Below are 17,549 nucleotides of genomic sequence, written 5' to 3' on the forward strand. Positions count from 1 at the left end.
TTAATACCTTTTTTATTCCAACAGGAAATATGGGATGTATAAAATCAAAAAGGAAAGAGAATCTGCATGGAGATGGGCTAGATTTGAAGAATCAACCAGTACGTAAAACTGAACGAACTATTTATGTGAGGGATCCAACGTCCAATAAACAGCAAAGGCCAGTAAGTAGATAGTCTCAGGGGAGAATTCCACTAGCAAGATCAAAGCATGACTGGCATAGCTTAAATTTCAGTCCAAAACACATGCATGAAGAAATTCAAATTGATCATTAATCTGCAATTTGGCTTTTAGTGTTGTGCAGTTCCCACTTAAAGAATATGTACTACAAAAAAAAAAAAAAAAAAGTTATTGATTGATGAATTACATTGTTTTATGTGTTGTAATTTACATTGTTTTCTGCATGGAACACTGGGAGACTCTCTACTCTCTCCTTGGGAGACTTTTGACCTAAATGTAGGTATGTCTGTAGAAGAATGCTAGGTAACTTTAGAGACATCGGTGTTGGATATTAATAGCTGTGGGATCCAGGTGGTGATTACTTCTGTTTAAAACGGTTGAGGTTAGAGTCTTTACCAATTGTAGTCAACCTTCTTTTATTCACTGAAGGCCAATATTTGACCTTATATAAGGTGTGTATGTAAGCGAGCAGGAGAGGAGCAGAATGGGTGCAGTTCTGAAGCAGGCGGTACTGTGGTGAAAGAGGAAGAAGCTAAGGGAAGTTCCTTGTGTGCTATCTAGCAAAAAAGAAGGGGTGCTGGGAAAGGAAATCCCACTGGTTAGTAAATAGGCTTGCTACTTTGCAGATTTACTCATACCTCTTTTCCCCACTCCCTTTTCTTCTGAAGAAAGAGTGTTTTTTAGCTGTCCTTACTCAGGGACTGCATGCTCTGGGGATGTTGATTGCACCCTTCTGTTGTTTGTCCTCAGCTGTCACAGTATTCTCTGTATCAACGTACACAAATCACAATTACTGTTTGCATTGTTTTTAATTAGGTTTTTTTTTTTTTTAGCTGTGCTTGTAGTTCTTTAGCATGACAGTTCCTCACACCAGCAATGTGATACTAGCCATCCAGTTAAACTATCGTATGTAAAGCCTGTTCAGCAGAAGTTGCAAAATGTGAACTTTCACTTGTTGAACAGCTGCCTGGGGTCTGAGCTGCTCAGTTCAAAATCTAGTTGGGTTTTACTGTATTTTCTTTGTTGTAATTTGCTTTTGATGAGAGGTCAAAAATGATTGCAAAATGCTTCATAAGACATATAAGATAATAACAAAGCAAGTGAATAATATGTAACTGTAATGTAGTGTTGTCTCAAAGATATAAAACTGCTTAATTAAAGACATATTTTGTTGTAGGGAAATACAGATGCACACCTTCTACCGGGACAGATATTTGCCAATGAAGGTAAGTTTTCCAAAGGAATCTTGCTGCCTATATGCTATGTCCTCATCAGCTTGTGAAATAATGAGAATATTCCTTTGCCTTTCTATATTTGTAGAACCAGAAGAGCATGGAGACATTGTAGTAGCTCTGTATCCTTATGATGGCCTTCATGAAGATGACTTGTCCTTCAAAAAAGGAGAAAAATTGAAAGTTATTGAGGAGTGAGTATGATAGTTCAAATTGTATTGTAATTTTTCTTTTTTTTTTTGACTTCTAAATTTTTTTTTATAATTTTTTATGTGCCACTTGTAACACAAGTGTACAAATGTTAAGGAAGATCCCCTGTATGTGAAAATATGAATGTGGGTAAAGCTTGGCAGCTGTAATGATAACCAGGCTTTGCTCTGATGGCACCAATGGCTTCTAAGCGGAGCCTGAGTGCAGAGAAAAGGCATTTTTTCTCTCCTTGGCACAACAGAACCTGAACAATCACTTATGACTTTCCTTTCCTACGTGTCTGTTTTTCAGGCTGGGAGACTGGTGGAAAGCTAAATCTCTCACAACAAAGAAAGAAGGTTTCATTCCCAGCAATTACGTAGCAAAAGTAAATACCTTGGAAACAGAAGAGTAAGTTCTTCTAACTACTGCCAGACTTCATTTTAAACCTCGTGTTGTATCTTTTGTGGGGGGGGGGAAAGTTCTAACCCTCTGAAATATTTTTCAGGTGGTTCTTCAAAGACATAACTCGAAAAGATGCTGAAAGGCAACTCCTGGCTCCTGGAAATGGCCCTGGAGCATTCCTTATCAGAGAAAGTGAAACATTGAAAGGTAGACTTTTGGATGGGTGATTTTGAAATTGATATTACAGTTAAAATATGCAAGCTGTCTTCACAAAAGTTTGCATCAAGTGCTATGGAATTATACCAGTCTGTCCATTTTGAAATTACTGCAGCTACTTAGGAGTAAGAAATATGAGAAAATTATCAGGGAAAGAGGTGAAAGCTACAAATTCTTAAGTTGAAGCAGAGGGGGGATATGTGTACATGTGGATTATTACACTGGCAAGAAGCAGCAATGAATGAAAATATCTTTTTCCTTCATAGCATTCGTGATTCCTTTGTTAAAGGACAATTTTAGTTGTAAATAGTAGAAGTTGTATTTTATTGTCTTCCATTTTTGTATCTATATCCATCATTACAAGTTTTAAAGTACAGTTAATACATATAAGGAGTCTACACTTCTGTGTTGTAGCATCACTTAAAACACAAACGAAGAAACAGTTTGGTAAAGATTCCTGATCTAGATACAGCTCTTTGTAGGAAACTGTTTAGTAAGTTCTCCAGGTGTTTCAACTGAGATTTATAGAAGAGCATAAGATGGTTCTGCTCCAATATCTCAACTCTAACAGTGACCTAATTGAATGCTCCAATTGGATACATTTTATCCTCCAGATGGAAAACATGCTAATCCCTTCAGTGGATCATATGTCTGTCCTCTCCATAGGAGTAGGTTTTTTTGGCCCTAACATTGCAGATGGCCAAATATCGGAACTGGGTGCTTAGGGAAGTGGTGGAGCCACCATTTCTGGAAGTATTTAAGAGGCATGTGGACATGGCATTAAGGGATATGGTTTAGTGATGGGACTCAGTAGGTTAGGTTCGTGGTTGGACCTGATGATCCAACTTAAATGATTCTATGATTGTTGCTTAGAAAGCTTTCTGTAACTAGCCCACATCACTGTCTCTGTGCTCTCAAACGAAGACAGTGATCTAAATTTAACAGAGGCTTGTAGAAGTAAGGCAAAGTACCCACTAAATATTTCCTTCTGTCTCCTGTCACTGGATGTGCATGTGGAGAGAAAGAGAAGGAACCAAGGTGATTTCTTCTCCTTTGAAAATGGATTATGAGATTTATGTAAGTGAAAGAAATCAAGAATTCTGTAGTTTAGGATCGATAATATGTTGCCTCATCTTAATTCCTAACTGAGGTTAGAATCCCAAATATTGAAATATCTTCTTGCCCTCTTGCATGCCTCAGGCCATTTCCAAACAATCCCTTTTCTAGCTGGCCAAGACCTCTAGTCTGTTCCTTTTTTAACATGCTGATCTTCAAATTTTAGTTTCTATCTCACTGGTTTGACAACCCTAGAGTTGCTTTCCCAGATGTTTCTACTCAAGTCAGTGTGACTTTATGCAGAAGTGCACATTAGTTACGGATGACTGGATTATGGAACTCTTAAACCTACTGAATAAGAACGAAAGAGAAAGTCTGACTGTAAGCACTTCGGTGACCAATTCAGAGCTAACTATTGACTGAATTCCTTATGGGCTTTTTTGAGGAAGAAGAGAAATAAAAATAAAATAAATTAGGTATTTTTGTTGATTGACTGTGTGTGTGAGCAGCCCAGACTTGCTATCTGTTAATAATCATTCTTTCTTTATTCTCAGGCAGCTATTCTCTGTCCATAAGAGACTATGATCCCCAACATGGTGATGTCATTAAGCACTACAAAATTAGGAGTCTAGACAATGGAGGATTTTACATCTCTCCAAGAATAACTTTTCCCAGCATCAATGATATGATCAAGCATTATCAAAGTAAGTTAAATATGTTAGTGGATTATGGAATAGAATACAGCCATTATTTCCTGTGAAGGAAAATAAATAATTTCTTGTTTTGTTTCAAAACTTTTCATCTCTTAATTCTAAGTAACTCGGACATGCATGTTATTAAAGGTAAAGTAAAAATGATTGAAACCCTACTAAGGCTGCTTTACAATGAGGGCTAATACACGCTCAGTTGCATGCAATTGTAAAATACAGAACAGCTTTATTAAACATCTCATCATAGTGATGATGATGTGAGACAATAGACAAGACTGACTGCACTGTAAACAGATAAATTCTGTTTTGAGAGTATATTACACCTACTTTTATTACAAACAGGAAGAGGGGTAGGATCAAATTTCCACCTATACTTTAGCTACAAAAGTGACTTTTTATTTTGCACAACCTCTTGTACAGTAACTCAAAAACATATATATTTTTGTCTTGCCATTGGGAAGACAGAGAAGAAGAAAGATGTAAATCACATCAATTTTTCAAAGCCATGCTAAGTTCTTGTCCATGATGTTTCTCTAAGTTTTTAGATATGTGGTAATTTTTCTGCACAGCTTGTAAACCTGATACTTACTTTACATTTGTGTTGAAGTTATAGCTGATATGTGGCTGGAGAAAAAAATAGTTGTGACCTACTTGTGCTTGCATTCCTATGTGTGTGTACATCTGAAACGTACAATAAGAATACCTGATGACGAATCCAAATACAGCTTTCAAGCTCAACACAAATGTGCATCTTCATCTACGTACTGTTATCGATCAAATCTTAAATTTATTTGTTATAAATTGTAATTAATAAAAAACAAACAAACAAAAAAAAACAACAACAATGATGGTAACCAGATGCATGTGACAGTTCTCTATTAAGTGTGAAAAGGCTATGCTTTTATCAAGGAACTGAACTACTTTGAATCAGCTTTGAACTGGTTAATGCACGCTTAAATTAAGTAGCCTTTGTCTAAAAGAATGTAAGACATTAAAATGTAATGGATTTTATAGTTTGTGTTTCTTTTGGAAAACAGAACAATCAGATGGATTATGCAGAAAACTGGAAAAAGCTTGTATTAGTCCAAAGCCTCAAAAACCGTGGGATAAAGATGCATGGGAAATTCCACGAGAATCAATTAAATTAGTGAAGAAGCTTGGAGCTGGTCAGTTTGGAGAAGTCTGGATGGGTAAGCTTATTTCTTTGAAAAGAATACATCAGCTGAAAGTAGTAGTGTTTAAGAATTAATCCGAATAACAGTAGATATAAAGGCCTGATTTAATATACTCAGAATATACTTCCCATGAGGAAGAGTAATAGGAAAGAGGATTTGTGAAGGGTAAGGTATCTGGCACAGACAAATTCTTAGGAGCAAGCACTGTAATTTAAGATGTCTAATACAACTGGTTTTGTTGTTGTTGTTGTTGTGCTTTGTGGGGAAAATAGAAGGTTTTACTAAGATTTGACTCCCAGTTCTCAAAATTGGTTGGCATCTCAAAACTTTAAGTCAAATCAGATTGTGGTAGAAAATCTGAAATATAAAGTAATTGTCTTTTAGTGAATTATGTGTAGTTTTTATCATCCTTTGGTAAAGAGTGAAGTATAGTGTATGGGGCTATCATACTGCATGAAAAAAATGGGTTGTTTAATCCAAGATTATTGTCTGAGCTTGTTGCTCAGAAAGGTAGGTGACTTACATAGGTAGAAGGTTAGAGATTGATATGGAGGCTATCATGCAGGTATCCAGTAATGAAAGCATCACAAGATTGTAGTAGTCAATGCTAACACAATTATAGTGTTAGTTATAATCATAATTAGCCTTGGTTGTTTAAAAACATTTTCTCAGCTTCACTGACTTCCTTTAGCAAAGAGTTACAACCATTGTCTAATCACAGTCTGATCATGATTCAATTCTCTTCTTTTGAAATGCTGCCTATTCAGGCATCTGAGTGTTCTTTTGGTTTCATATTACATGTTCTGTGTGCTATTCTTTACTTACACACTGGTTACTGGTACTATCTTACTTGACTTAATCAAGATAAACGATACCTTCCTTAGGTAAAAGTAAAGCACAGAGTGGTTCTGTTTGAGTGGCAAATTCACACATGTTTACATCAATCAGAAAGGTCTAATTCAATCGTAGGTGCAATCTCCCTGTATAAATCATGTAAAAATGCCAGCAACACATCTCTATGATGTGACATAACCAGATTCAGCCTTTTATCTGCCTTTGTAAGAAAAGGCTTAAGAAAGCCTCTGGCTTGAATGACAATTTCTGTGCTAGTTGAGACAAGTGTTTGCCATTGTACCATTTTTCTCTGCCTAATAAATCAGGGCAAGAAATAGTGAACTGATGCTGAAGTGCTGTGAAAAACTTCATGGCCGAACGTTATCACCTGCTTGAAAATGTAGATCATTATGGGAAGTGACTACTTCTGCATGCACACACAAAGGCATTAAACTTTGAAAGGGTGTTTCTCTTTCAAGATGCTTCCTCTTGTTTGTGTCCTTATTTTGACATCTCAGTTGGGTCTAACCCTTGTATCTGAATTGCTGCGCTGTGGGAAAAATTAATGTACTGTGAAATGATTCATTGTGTTTCCTCTTCTCTGCTTCCTTTCTGAAGCAAGAGAAGATGATTTGCTTGGTGCAGACCTTTTCAAATCAGGAGATGAATTTTAGAAATTCGAGAAGAAAAAAGACTATATTATCTGTGCAGGATGCCAAGAAACAAATTGTGATGATGACCAACATAGAGGCATTTGGCATTATGTGGAAGTATGGAGAAATCTTGTTACACTCTCCCAGTTATATACTTCATCTGAAGCAAAATGATTCTTTGGCCACAGTATGAATGAGAAATACTACTCCATATCTTAATTACTAAAGATATTTCAACTTGCTCAAGGGTACCTAGAATTTTGGTTTCAGAGGGAAGAGCATCCAGTTCAGAGGAACTGTATCTAGTTCTAGGCTTCCCAGTACAAGAGAGACACGGAACTACTGGTGAGATTCCAACAAAGGGCCACCAAGTTGATGAAAGGACTGGAGCATGACTTCCGTGAGGAAAGACTCAGAGAACTGAGACTGTTCAGCCTGGAGTGTTGGGGGCAATCTTATCAATGTCCATAAATACCGGAAGGGAGGGTACAAAAAAGAGAGAACCAGGCTCCTTCCAGTGGTGCCCGGTGCCAGGATGGGAGGCAGTGGTCACAAACTGGAACAGAGGAGGTTGCCTCAGAATGCCAGGAGCACTTAAGTGCTGTGAAGGTGACAGAGCACTGGCACAGTCTGTGTGTGGGGGTCTCCTTAGGGACGTTCAGCAATCACCTGGACGTGGGCCTGGCCCCCTGCGCTGGTGTCCGTGCTGCAGAGAGGGTTGGGCCCAATAGCCCTTCCAACCTACGCTGTTTAATATTGCTATGAAAAAATACAGCAGAATTGGGTGGACTTTCAGCAAATTTGTGCCAATCTGAGTTGTGCAGTTGATATTCTACAAGGCAAGTACCATTCAGTGTGGCCTTCACAGGCTTGAGAGGTGGGCCTATATACATCTCATTAAGTTCAGCAAGGTCAGGTGCAAGGTCCTGCAGCTGAGTCAGAGTAATCACTGGTGTCAGTAGAGATGGGGGGATTGAGAGAAGACCTGAAGAGGACTTAGAGATATTAATAGATGAAAAATTGGATGCAAGCCAGCAACGAGCACTTGTAGACCAGAAAGCCAATTGTGTCCAGGGTTGTGTCAAAAGAAACGTGACCATCAGAGTGAGGAATGTGATTCTCCCCCTCTACTCTGCTCTTGTGAAACCCCATCTTCAGCCCTGCATATCCTTCTGGGGTCCCCAGCACAAGAGAGACATGGAACTGTTAGAGCAGGACTACAAAATGACTGCGCTATGAGGAAATACTGTAAGAGTTGAGGTTGTTTAGCCTGGGAGGAGGCTTCAGGGTGACCTTACTGTGGCCTTAAAATATTTAAGAGGTGCTTATAAGAAAGATGGAGTAAGGCTTTTTACCAGGGCCTGTAGTGATAGGTCAAGCTTTAAAGTAAAAGAGGGTAGTCTGATGTTAGAGATAAGAAATTCTTTACTCAAAGAGACAGTGGAAGAGATTGCCCAGAGAAGTGTTCAAGGCCAGGTTGGGTGGGGGTTTGAGCAATTTGGTCTAGTGGGAGGTGTCCCTGCCCACGGCAGGGGGGTTGGAACTGGGTGGTCCGTCAAGTCCTTTCCAACCCAAATGATACTATGATTCTGTGCCTATAGGAGAGGAAGGAGTGATGAGTCAAACTGCAATAGGATGTGAAGAAGCTGCTGTTTCTCAGCCAGCATCCTGGATAAACTGTACCTCTTGCAGCTGTGATGGCCTGAGACATTATCTGCCTTCTAACAGTGTATATTTCTGTAGCTCAGGTTGTTCACGGTGTAACCTTATACACTGTGAAGGCAAAAGAAGGAGAATGCTGCATCTTGTTCATAAGATGATTTGTTCATCTTCAGTCCTGGAGATGCGGTCAGAAATGCTTTATTACTGTCTGTTATGGATTCATATCACAACTTGGTCTGATTAAGCCCATGCAAGAATCTGGAGACAACCTGGCCGTCCAGGACTTGTATGTTATTGCTTGCATCACATACAGTGTTTTAAAAAAGCCTAAACTGCTGAAAGACTTGCTTCCTGCCATTGGTATGGAAGGCTTTTCAGCTGTGGAGGTTAATGCATTTGGGCAGCTCCCTTAGTGCAGTGACAAACTAGAGTAGCACTGTAAGAGTAGAGTCTATGCTGTGTGTATTTTTGGTCCTAGCGTGTACTGATATGATGTGAACCATAATGCTCTGTGGCATTAATAATCCATGCATAGAATTCTTAAGTAGGAGTAAGAGAAAAGTTAACAACACACATGGAGCCATTATAGTGTATTTTATTAATGAGGCGCATTTTGCTTGCATCTCAGTTGTAAAACCTTTATTTTTTAAACTCCAAATTAGAATATAAGTAATAAAAATTTTGAGATATCAGTAATCAGAGTAAGCCATACTGCAGAAATAGTGTTATTAACACAAAGGCATATAAAATGAACTGGGAAAACCAGCGGGTACATCTCATCAGCATCACAAGTGTATTTTTACAGCATACACAGGATCTGAATATTACTTGGCAAATAATCTGAATTTCATGTCGGATATATTAGTTGTGAGTAAGAATGTAATTGCTTACCTATCACTTTGGAATCTGTGTGTGTGTGTGTGTGTGTGTGTCCCAATATGATTTCCTGATGAAATAAATGAATGAGAGACAGATCAGGATCAAATGTCTCTAATGCCCTCGTGCTACTTTGATTTCTGTTGCCCCCATAGGAGCAGGACAGACTGTTTTCCTGCAGAAAACATCAGTGTTGGGTGAAGCTTTTGTTGTTAGTAACGTAAAGTTTCTGTAAGCACCAACATCATCTGGTGTACCTCTTTAGTGAGTGTGAAATACTTTTATGCTTTTATGTAGTTAATGTCAAGAGTATAGATCACTTCAGAAGTAATGGTATTAATTAGTATGTTTAGCAGATTATTCCACAAAAGTAGAGTGGAACTAATGCTCTCACTCAGGGTATGGAATAGAACATTATAAGCTGTATAAAGATGCTTTATACTTCGTAAGCAGAAAGAGATTTAACTTCTTTTTTTGGTGGGTGGAAATTATATATCTGAGCTTCAGTGGCAGAATTTGACCTGTCGTTGTCATTTCTAATTATTAGATCATATGGAGGCATGTCTGTATTATGCTTTGATCTTACTATGCTTGGAAAAAATACATTTAAAAATCGTGCAGGTAAATGTTTTGTCAGATAAAGTTGCTTTTGTCAGACAATGATCTCTCTTTTCCAAAGGTGATAAAATATGTATTGGGTAGAGCAATGACTTAGGATCTTGGAGTTAATTCCTTGCTTTGCTTAGGCAACAAAGAATATAAAGAAATGTAGTGTAAAGAACTGGTGGGCTCAAATGCAGAGGTACATCCATTGTGGTAATACTGTCCGGATTCATGGAAGTCATGGAAGCTTTGCCTCTTCCTAGATGCATTTTTGCAATGTTGAAATGTGTATAGTAGGGGACAAAAGGCTGTGGTTTGATACTGCTGAAGCTTTCTGTAAATCTGGAACATCAGGAAGAAGTTATATTTATACTTCTCTCTGTCTCTCTGTTTTTTTCTTCTTTACTTTCTTTACCCACAGTAAAACGCTTTACAAGATAAACTTTAGGATAAATTCTTCCAATCCTATTGATTTTAAATGCTATTTTAACATTTAATAAATATTTGGCTCAGAAAATAATTCACTACTTTCTTATTTACTATTGCTTACATCGCATATTAGTAGAACATTACATCAGAAAGTTAAACAGAAAAATGAAGCAGTCACAGTCATTTCTGCTCTTGGCATGTGCTTTGCTGGAAAGGAATTACTGTGTTTTGAATCTTGCTGTGAACTCTGCAGGGCTGCAGTCCTGCCAACATATCTTTGTTGGTCACGAGAATGCTCTTTTGATTGCACTTTACTGAAATGTTCCGTTTTGAGTACCGAGGGTTTAAGAAAAGATTAAAAGCATGAGACAGGCAGGCATAAAATGGATCTAATCATGGTATTTAAAGACATTCCGTGATCCTGTAAGCACTCCATTGCCTCTGTTAGAGTTAGAGATGATTTATGTGAACATTCATTAAAACATCTCTTGACTGTTTTGATATTTTCTCATGGGCTACTTATAAACGCAAGCTTGGCACAAAGTAAGATATTTTTCTTTCTTTAGATGTTTTTTTGAGATAAGTCATTCAAAATAAAGTAGAAAATTGATTAGTTTTTACTAAATGAGATGGCAAAACAAAAGGCAATTTTAATGTAAATACTTGTGCTACACCTGATCATAAGCTCATGAGTTCGTGGCTGTTAATGGAATCTAACCTCACCCGCACTGTGTATTCCTACAGGTAAAGATGCTGTGCTAAGCAGGGTGACTGAACATGTTTCCTCTTTTCAGGTTACTATCATAATAGTACAAAAGTGGCTGTGAAGACTCTGAAGCCTGGAACGATGTCTGTGCAAGCCTTTCTGGAGGAAGCCAACCTCATGAAGACGCTTCAGCATGACAAGTTAGTTAGGCTTTATGCTGTAGTGACCAAAGAAGAACCTATTTATATAATAACAGAATTCATGGCAAAAGGTGAGAATGACATAGGATCGGCATCTCAGTAAATGTTTCCCATAAGTCAATGCACTTCCTTTAAGAAGCAAGGAACAGAAAAGGAAAACTTGGGGTTTTAGCACTATTGTATACTCCAAAATAAGGCATCTGTCTTCAAAGAGAGAAATATTTAAATTTATGATTCCTTGTTGCATTTTTAAGATAGCTATTTCTACAGATTTCCTAAATGTATCGTTCTTGAGTTGTTTTAGATGCAGAGCATATAACGCTCAAATTAATCTGCTTCCTCTGAGTTCCAATATCTAATTTTTTTGTCTGGTGTTCTAATGAGGCACTCAATAATGAAAATGTTAGAGATTGCCTTGTGTAGCCCTTGAATTGATAAGTGTTGGGGAATAAAGTGAGTGATGTGTGCAAGGATTGCTGCACTACTAGAAAAAGACAACCTGTAGCAGAGCACCATGACACAAGAAAGTGTGATTTCCTTCACAGATTATCTTAGTAGTGGTTTTTAATTTATTTGTTTCATTCTGTTTCAAGCAGTAATGATGATGACTTCATAAACACCAGCTAGAATTCAGAATTCAGGAACTTATTCTTTATGACTTTGAAAGAATTAATAAGTGTGATTCTCCTCGAGTGCTTTTTTGATAGCCCGTAGAATAGGGTCATTATCAAATTCACCACTGAATGAAGGTATACTCTGATTAGTTTTCAACACTCAGGAAAACTGCAAAACTTGGATACCTGACATTCTGACCTGAGCATTACTGTGATTAGATTATGTAAAGAGATGATCTTACTGCAATCAACTTGAAAATAAATCAAAACTATTCACTACAAAAAATCTGTGACCCAAGAAATTGGGTACCCATTGGGAACTTTATTGTGATAGTAAGCTACACTGACTTAATTGTTCTCTGTTGTAACAGGAAGCTTGCTGGATTTTCTGAAGAGTGATGAAGGAAGTAAATTGATGCTTCCAAAGCTAATTGACTTCTCCGCTCAGGTAAGACTTAAGAAACATGCTAAAAATTGAGGGGTACTATTTCTCTCCAAGACTGAAATTCATGATGGAAAACTTTGCCATTTATTTTTCTTTTTCATGAAACGAGAATGTAGTTTTCAAATATATTTTGGTCTGAATAGGCTGGGTTACTTTTCAATCTTCTTGGAAAATAGAGGAATAGGGAAATAGAGGAAAAAAGTGTTTCAAAGTGAATATGTGAAGGTAGGCATCCCTCTTCAGTAGTGCCAGTGAGCTGCTTAGATGGCAGTGGTACACAGTCACTTCCCTTGTGGGAAGGCTGTTTTCACTTAGAGCAGCTGTGAGGTGGAAGTTTAAGTGCAAGTTCTACAAAATCAGCACTTATGAGATTTGTTAATAGGAGGATAGTCCTCATAAATTAGGTCAATTAGTCAAATTTCTCTGTTAATTTCTGCAGAGTATTGTTGGTTTCAAAATCTTATGTAAATTACAGTGAAATTAGTAAAATCTAATCAAATAGTGTTTCGGGTGCCAGTGGCTGACTTACGAACAAGTGATTGTTTCAAAAAGCACGAGTTATCCCATAACTATCTATCATAGCCCAGAGTTACTTGTATGTCAAAGTCTGTGTCAGATGCCTATAGTCTGGTGTTCTGCCTCTGACAGTTACAAACTTCAGATGTCCAGAGAGCACATAGAAAATAGGGTGAGAATTGTGGGTTTGCACAATTACAATTTACATAAAGTTGTAGCTCATGTTACTAATATGTAATGAAAGCATTTCTGGTAGGTTTTCCTTTCTCCAACATGTTTTTAATGCATTATAGTTTGCAGATGGTTATAGTCTGTTTTACTAACTTGCTATAAGTCATGGGGAAAGATGAGAAAGCCCTAAAAAGATTTAATAAAATGTGATTTATACATAAACATTTGATATGAGATCATTACACAACTGCTGAATACATTGTATATTGAAACATTTTTATGTAGTGTTCAGTATCACAAATACAGATTTTTTTATAACAGATTCAATACATGAGCTGTTTTTACTGTAACTATCAATTCAGTGTAGCTACAGGTCAAGTATTCTGAACTATTTAGGTAATTCGTCCTTGAGAATTTAGTGGAGATAAAAGCTTTGTAGATGTGAAAAAGCCGTTTGATTCCAAGGCATGGTTTGGAGGGATGAGCAACACTGACTGTAAAAGATTGAAAAAAAAATAAAATAAGGCATTAATATTTGGTAGCTTTGAAAATAGTGGGCAAAATAGAAGGGAGAGAAGAATATCTGTGGTCAGTGAGTGATATGGAGGGAGACTGAAGGTCAGCGAGCACGTGTGGTTGTGCAGTAGGCCTTTTTATTAGAGCTAAAGATGTTGTGTTGTTTAAAAGAGTTTAGCATTTTCAGAAATTTCAAACTTAAAAAAGCTTAACGAATTGGAGAATGAAAAAAGGCAACTGCATAAAACCTGGGTAAATAATTTTCACTATGACAGGGGTAAGTGATTGTAATTTAAAAAGCTTTGAATGGTGGGTCATTTGAAATGGAGGTGACTGATCGTCCTAATCTGCCAGTAACCTCGAGAGCCTTTTCCTGCACTTGGCCTCAGAGGGCAGGACCTTAGGCAGCACAGGAGGTATGTGAAGTCCCTTTCTTCACGTAAGATGTAGACTATTCAGAGAAACATCTGAGATCAAGACGTGCACTCGGTTGCAGAATTATTTTAAAGGGATGTTCAGGAAACACTTTCTGAGGATTTCCAACTGTAACCCAAACAAAACTTTGGAACAAAATCCAACTGGAACAGGGATTTTTCCTATGGAAAGAATTTGTGGGTTTCTTGAGCACGTTTGTTAGAGGCTTTGAACATCGTCAACTGAAAACAGGACTGTATGGGATACATTTGCAGGCTGCATTTGGTTCTCAGGTCAGGGATTTCACTTTGAACGACAAAGATGTTCCATTAGTCCTGTCTAATTCTGGCTTTTCAATTGCCTGTTCTGTAGGACAAAAATCAGACTAACGTACTTTCAAGCTATGTTGGCCTATTACTAAGATAATGGTGATTTTACAGCAGACTACTTATAGATCACACTACAAGAATGTAGGCTGTATTACATAAATGAGAGCATAATCTGTGTTTGGTTAGTTTTGGTAGCACTTTGGCTTGTCTAAAAGGATCATTAGTTTATTCTTACAGCAATGATGTTAAACTCTCTGAACAGCCTACGGGGAAAGAAATTCTGTGAGCTGTGCTTCAGAAGAGGCATGGAAGGAAACCACAGTGAACTAAAATGAGATCAGGAATATGTTTTTCCTTGGTGGCACACACATGAGCTGCACGTGCCTCTCTGACCGTGCTTTTCCAGTAAAGCAGTTTACCAGCCTATCCAAGCTTCTTGGGGAGACTGAAAACATAACAAGTGGTAGCAGAGGATTGTGTTTTCTCATCTTATAAGTCTGTGGTATTGCACAAGACTGACTTGCTCACAGCCACACTACACAGCTGGCTTGCTTGCATCCTCATATGTGCGCATGAGAATCTTGTTGCAAGAAAAAATTCTGAAAGAATGTTACTCGTTGCAGAGCAATACGTTAGCAATGGGCTTGTGAGTCAGCAGAATAAAAAGGGACAGGATATGCTTCCACTTAATATGTTGCCTTTTTATCTAGAGGAATGGCATTTGTCACCTTACAGTGGCCTTGTTGGATAAGGAAGGATTGAGGATAAGAGGAGGATGTGGCTGTGTGACTAACAGACAGCCGAACAATGTGGTGCCCTTAAACGTGAACTCAGTTCTGGAGCTGATTCGTCACTGTGCTGAAGGCTGCAGTGGGCTGGTGTTCCATTGCCAAGCAGCTGGTCAGTGCTCTGCTCCCTGAATTCACAGAACCTTTGCCTGGAGAAATCTTGAAAGAAATCTGCATTTGCAAGGGATAAAATATTTTGGTTTTTCAAAAAACAAGCAAAGATTTCTCCCACAGAGAATAGTAAGCATCTTTTTCAAGCAAGTCCATGAATACATTGTACACCACTACCCTGATTTTGCTGTTTGCTGACCATACACAGGCACTGATGCCATTTTCAATACTAGCAGATGAGTACTGAGGTAGACTTAAATCTGGTTCTTATCTTTCAGTATGGCTTTGGACTTGAATTTTTTTTTTTAATTTCTATTCTTTGCTGTGCAAGCAGACACTGTTTATGAGATCAGGTCTATGGAAAACGTTGCAACAAAGTCCTTGCTAGGAAGGTGGTCCAGCTTGGTTTCTAAATCTGTCCCCTAAAAGAGCTGAAGTTTCTCTTTTGTGTTTTAAATAGTATGTGTGAGTAGAGGCTGGGGAAATCTAGTGTCGGCCCTGCCCTGGCATAAATACATTTGGCCCCTAGAGATGAATGCAGCAGTCTCCGTCATGTTTTTAATAAAGCTGAGTTCGGCAAACTTTCAGCATGCACCGCCTGCATTAATGCAGAACAGGGCTATGGGATCACCTGCAGAATTCAGCAGAACTGTAAATCTGCAGTATATGCCAGAACCAAAGCCAGGAACCACTTGTGAGCCTCCCTCCCATGTGGGCAGCTGAGCAGCACAGCGGCCTCATGGGCTGCCCTTGCAACTTCCTCTGCCAGCCAGCCACGAGCTGACACAAGCCACAGGCACTTCCACTTCCTGCTGCTTCTGCCTCTCAGCTCAGCAAGCGGGCTGAGGAAACATGGGGCTGCTCTTAGCTGCTGCTTCCCAGTTCTGAGCTTGAGCATATGTGGATTTCACCACTTTGTCCACAATCTACACTTCCAAATCTTGCTAATGCAGCAGCCAGAGCATGCAGGCTGCTCTCATTCCTCTCATTTACTGGCAGTAGCCAGGCGATTGCATCACCAGAGGTACTGCCACACTGGATTTCACTATTTTCTGTCTTGTCTCAAAGCTAACTTGCCCACAGAACTTCCAGTTCTTTGTTTCATAGTTACTGAAATCACATTCGTCTCTGTTTTATGAGGTCAGCTAAGACAATATGATGCAAATTCAATGAACCTTTTGAACTAAGTTATGTTCTGCTCTTCTTTACCAAAAAGTGAAAGCCCATTATTTTATTTTTTATTTTATTTTTTTTTTTTTTTGCTACTAAACTGAAGAAGTTTTGGATTCCTTAACACCCCAATCTCTCAATTCAAGCACGCTTCATTTCTGCTGGCAGGCAGCAGCAGCATGGAAGGTATTTTGAAGCAGCATTTATTCACAGCTCCCTGGCTTCTGCTGGGTGTGCTTCCACCTGGGCTGTCACATGTACAGGTTCTGAGAAGATTAAAAAGCCTCATCTGTCAGTATAAAGTGAAGCCTTTTAAAAGTCTACCCAAGGCATCTCAGAGGAATCTAGATGAGTTCTGTTTTAAAACCATGGATGAAATAGAGCTGGGGAATGTCGCAATGCTTTTATCCTAGTGTTTCTTAGTAGTTTACTAACTGTGGGTCATGCCCTTTGTGTTGGTTGTTTGTTGTTTTTTTCTCCTGGGATTGACTTCATTTGCAACCAAACACAAGCTAGGCACAACTTTGAATTTGAATTACAGAATCACAGAATTGTAGGGGTTGGAGGGGACCTCTAGAGGTCATTGAGTCCAATCCCCCTGCAAAGCAGGCCCCCTACATCAGGCTGCACAGGTAGGCATCCAGATGGGTCATTAATCCATAGAAGGAGACTCCACGCCTCTCTGGGCAGCCTGTTCCAGTGCTCCATCACGAATGAATACTAATTCATTGCTTTTTTTGACTGTCCACATTTTACACATGGAATGAAGATTTTATACGTGGAATCTGTTCCAGGTATTACTGTAATTCTTGTGCTGCATTAATAAACATTGCCTATCCCTGTATGCACTGTTTAACCTCAGCTGTGGTCTTTCACCAAGGAAGTCCGTGGGTTGTGAGCAAGTGCATTTCAGAAAATGGAATGAAAGCACTGTCCTCTCCTGATCCACTGCTTTGTTGGGTTCTCCCCCCTCCTTCATAGTCCTCTGCTGCTTTTGCTGATTGCCCCAACCACTTCAGAGGGCTTGAAAGAGTGGGCAGGATGCATGGAATGCTTTAGTACCATTGTTTACTGCTTGCTTTTCCTACTATTTAATATTTAATAGTAGCAGTAGTGCAATGGAGGCAGAATCCTCTCCTAAAGGCTACAAAAGATATCCTGCAAGCCCGAGTTAGTTTTCCTGTGCTGCTGCTGAGCAGTAACTACACAGAGCCCGATAGCCTGGACAAGTAACAATGATTGCTAAAAGAGGATGAAAGAGCACTTTCTTTTCCTTTGGTTCCCATAAATTTCTCTACATTTTAGCATATAATCTGGCAGTTAAAACCCAACTGTTACTGTGAGGAGTTATC

The 17,549-nt window shown here is 38.7% G+C and overlaps 1 protein-coding gene across 2 annotated transcripts in view; it reads left to right on the forward strand.

Moving 5' to 3' along the window:
* Nucleotides 1-17,549, forward strand: part of LYN (LYN proto-oncogene, Src family tyrosine kinase) — a 46,563-nt gene that overhangs the window by 19,408 nt on the left and 9,606 nt on the right. Inside the window, exons 2-10 of one of the 2 annotated variants that reach the window (XM_085221136.1) lie at nt 25-98; nt 1,355-1,403; nt 1,498-1,603; nt 1,911-2,009; nt 2,107-2,210; nt 3,830-3,979; nt 5,023-5,175; nt 11,012-11,194; nt 12,109-12,185. In XM_085221136.1, the coding sequence (XP_085077262.1) occupies nt 30-98; nt 1,355-1,403; nt 1,498-1,603; nt 1,911-2,009; nt 2,107-2,210; nt 3,830-3,979; nt 5,023-5,175; nt 11,012-11,194; nt 12,109-12,185 (990 nt within the window). In that variant the 5' untranslated portion in view covers nt 25-29. Of the gene's footprint in view, nt 1-24; nt 162-1,354; nt 1,404-1,497; nt 1,604-1,910; nt 2,010-2,106; nt 2,211-3,829; nt 3,980-5,022; nt 5,176-11,011; nt 11,195-12,108; nt 12,186-17,549 lie in introns of both variants that reach the window. The other variant, XM_010708948.4, reaches the window with a different exon arrangement.

Source organism: Meleagris gallopavo, chromosome 3 (genome assembly GCF_905368555.1).
Source record: "Meleagris gallopavo chromosome 3, MGAL_WU_HG_1.1, whole genome shotgun sequence".
Classification (NCBI taxonomy): domain Eukaryota; kingdom Metazoa; phylum Chordata; class Aves; order Galliformes; family Phasianidae; genus Meleagris; species Meleagris gallopavo.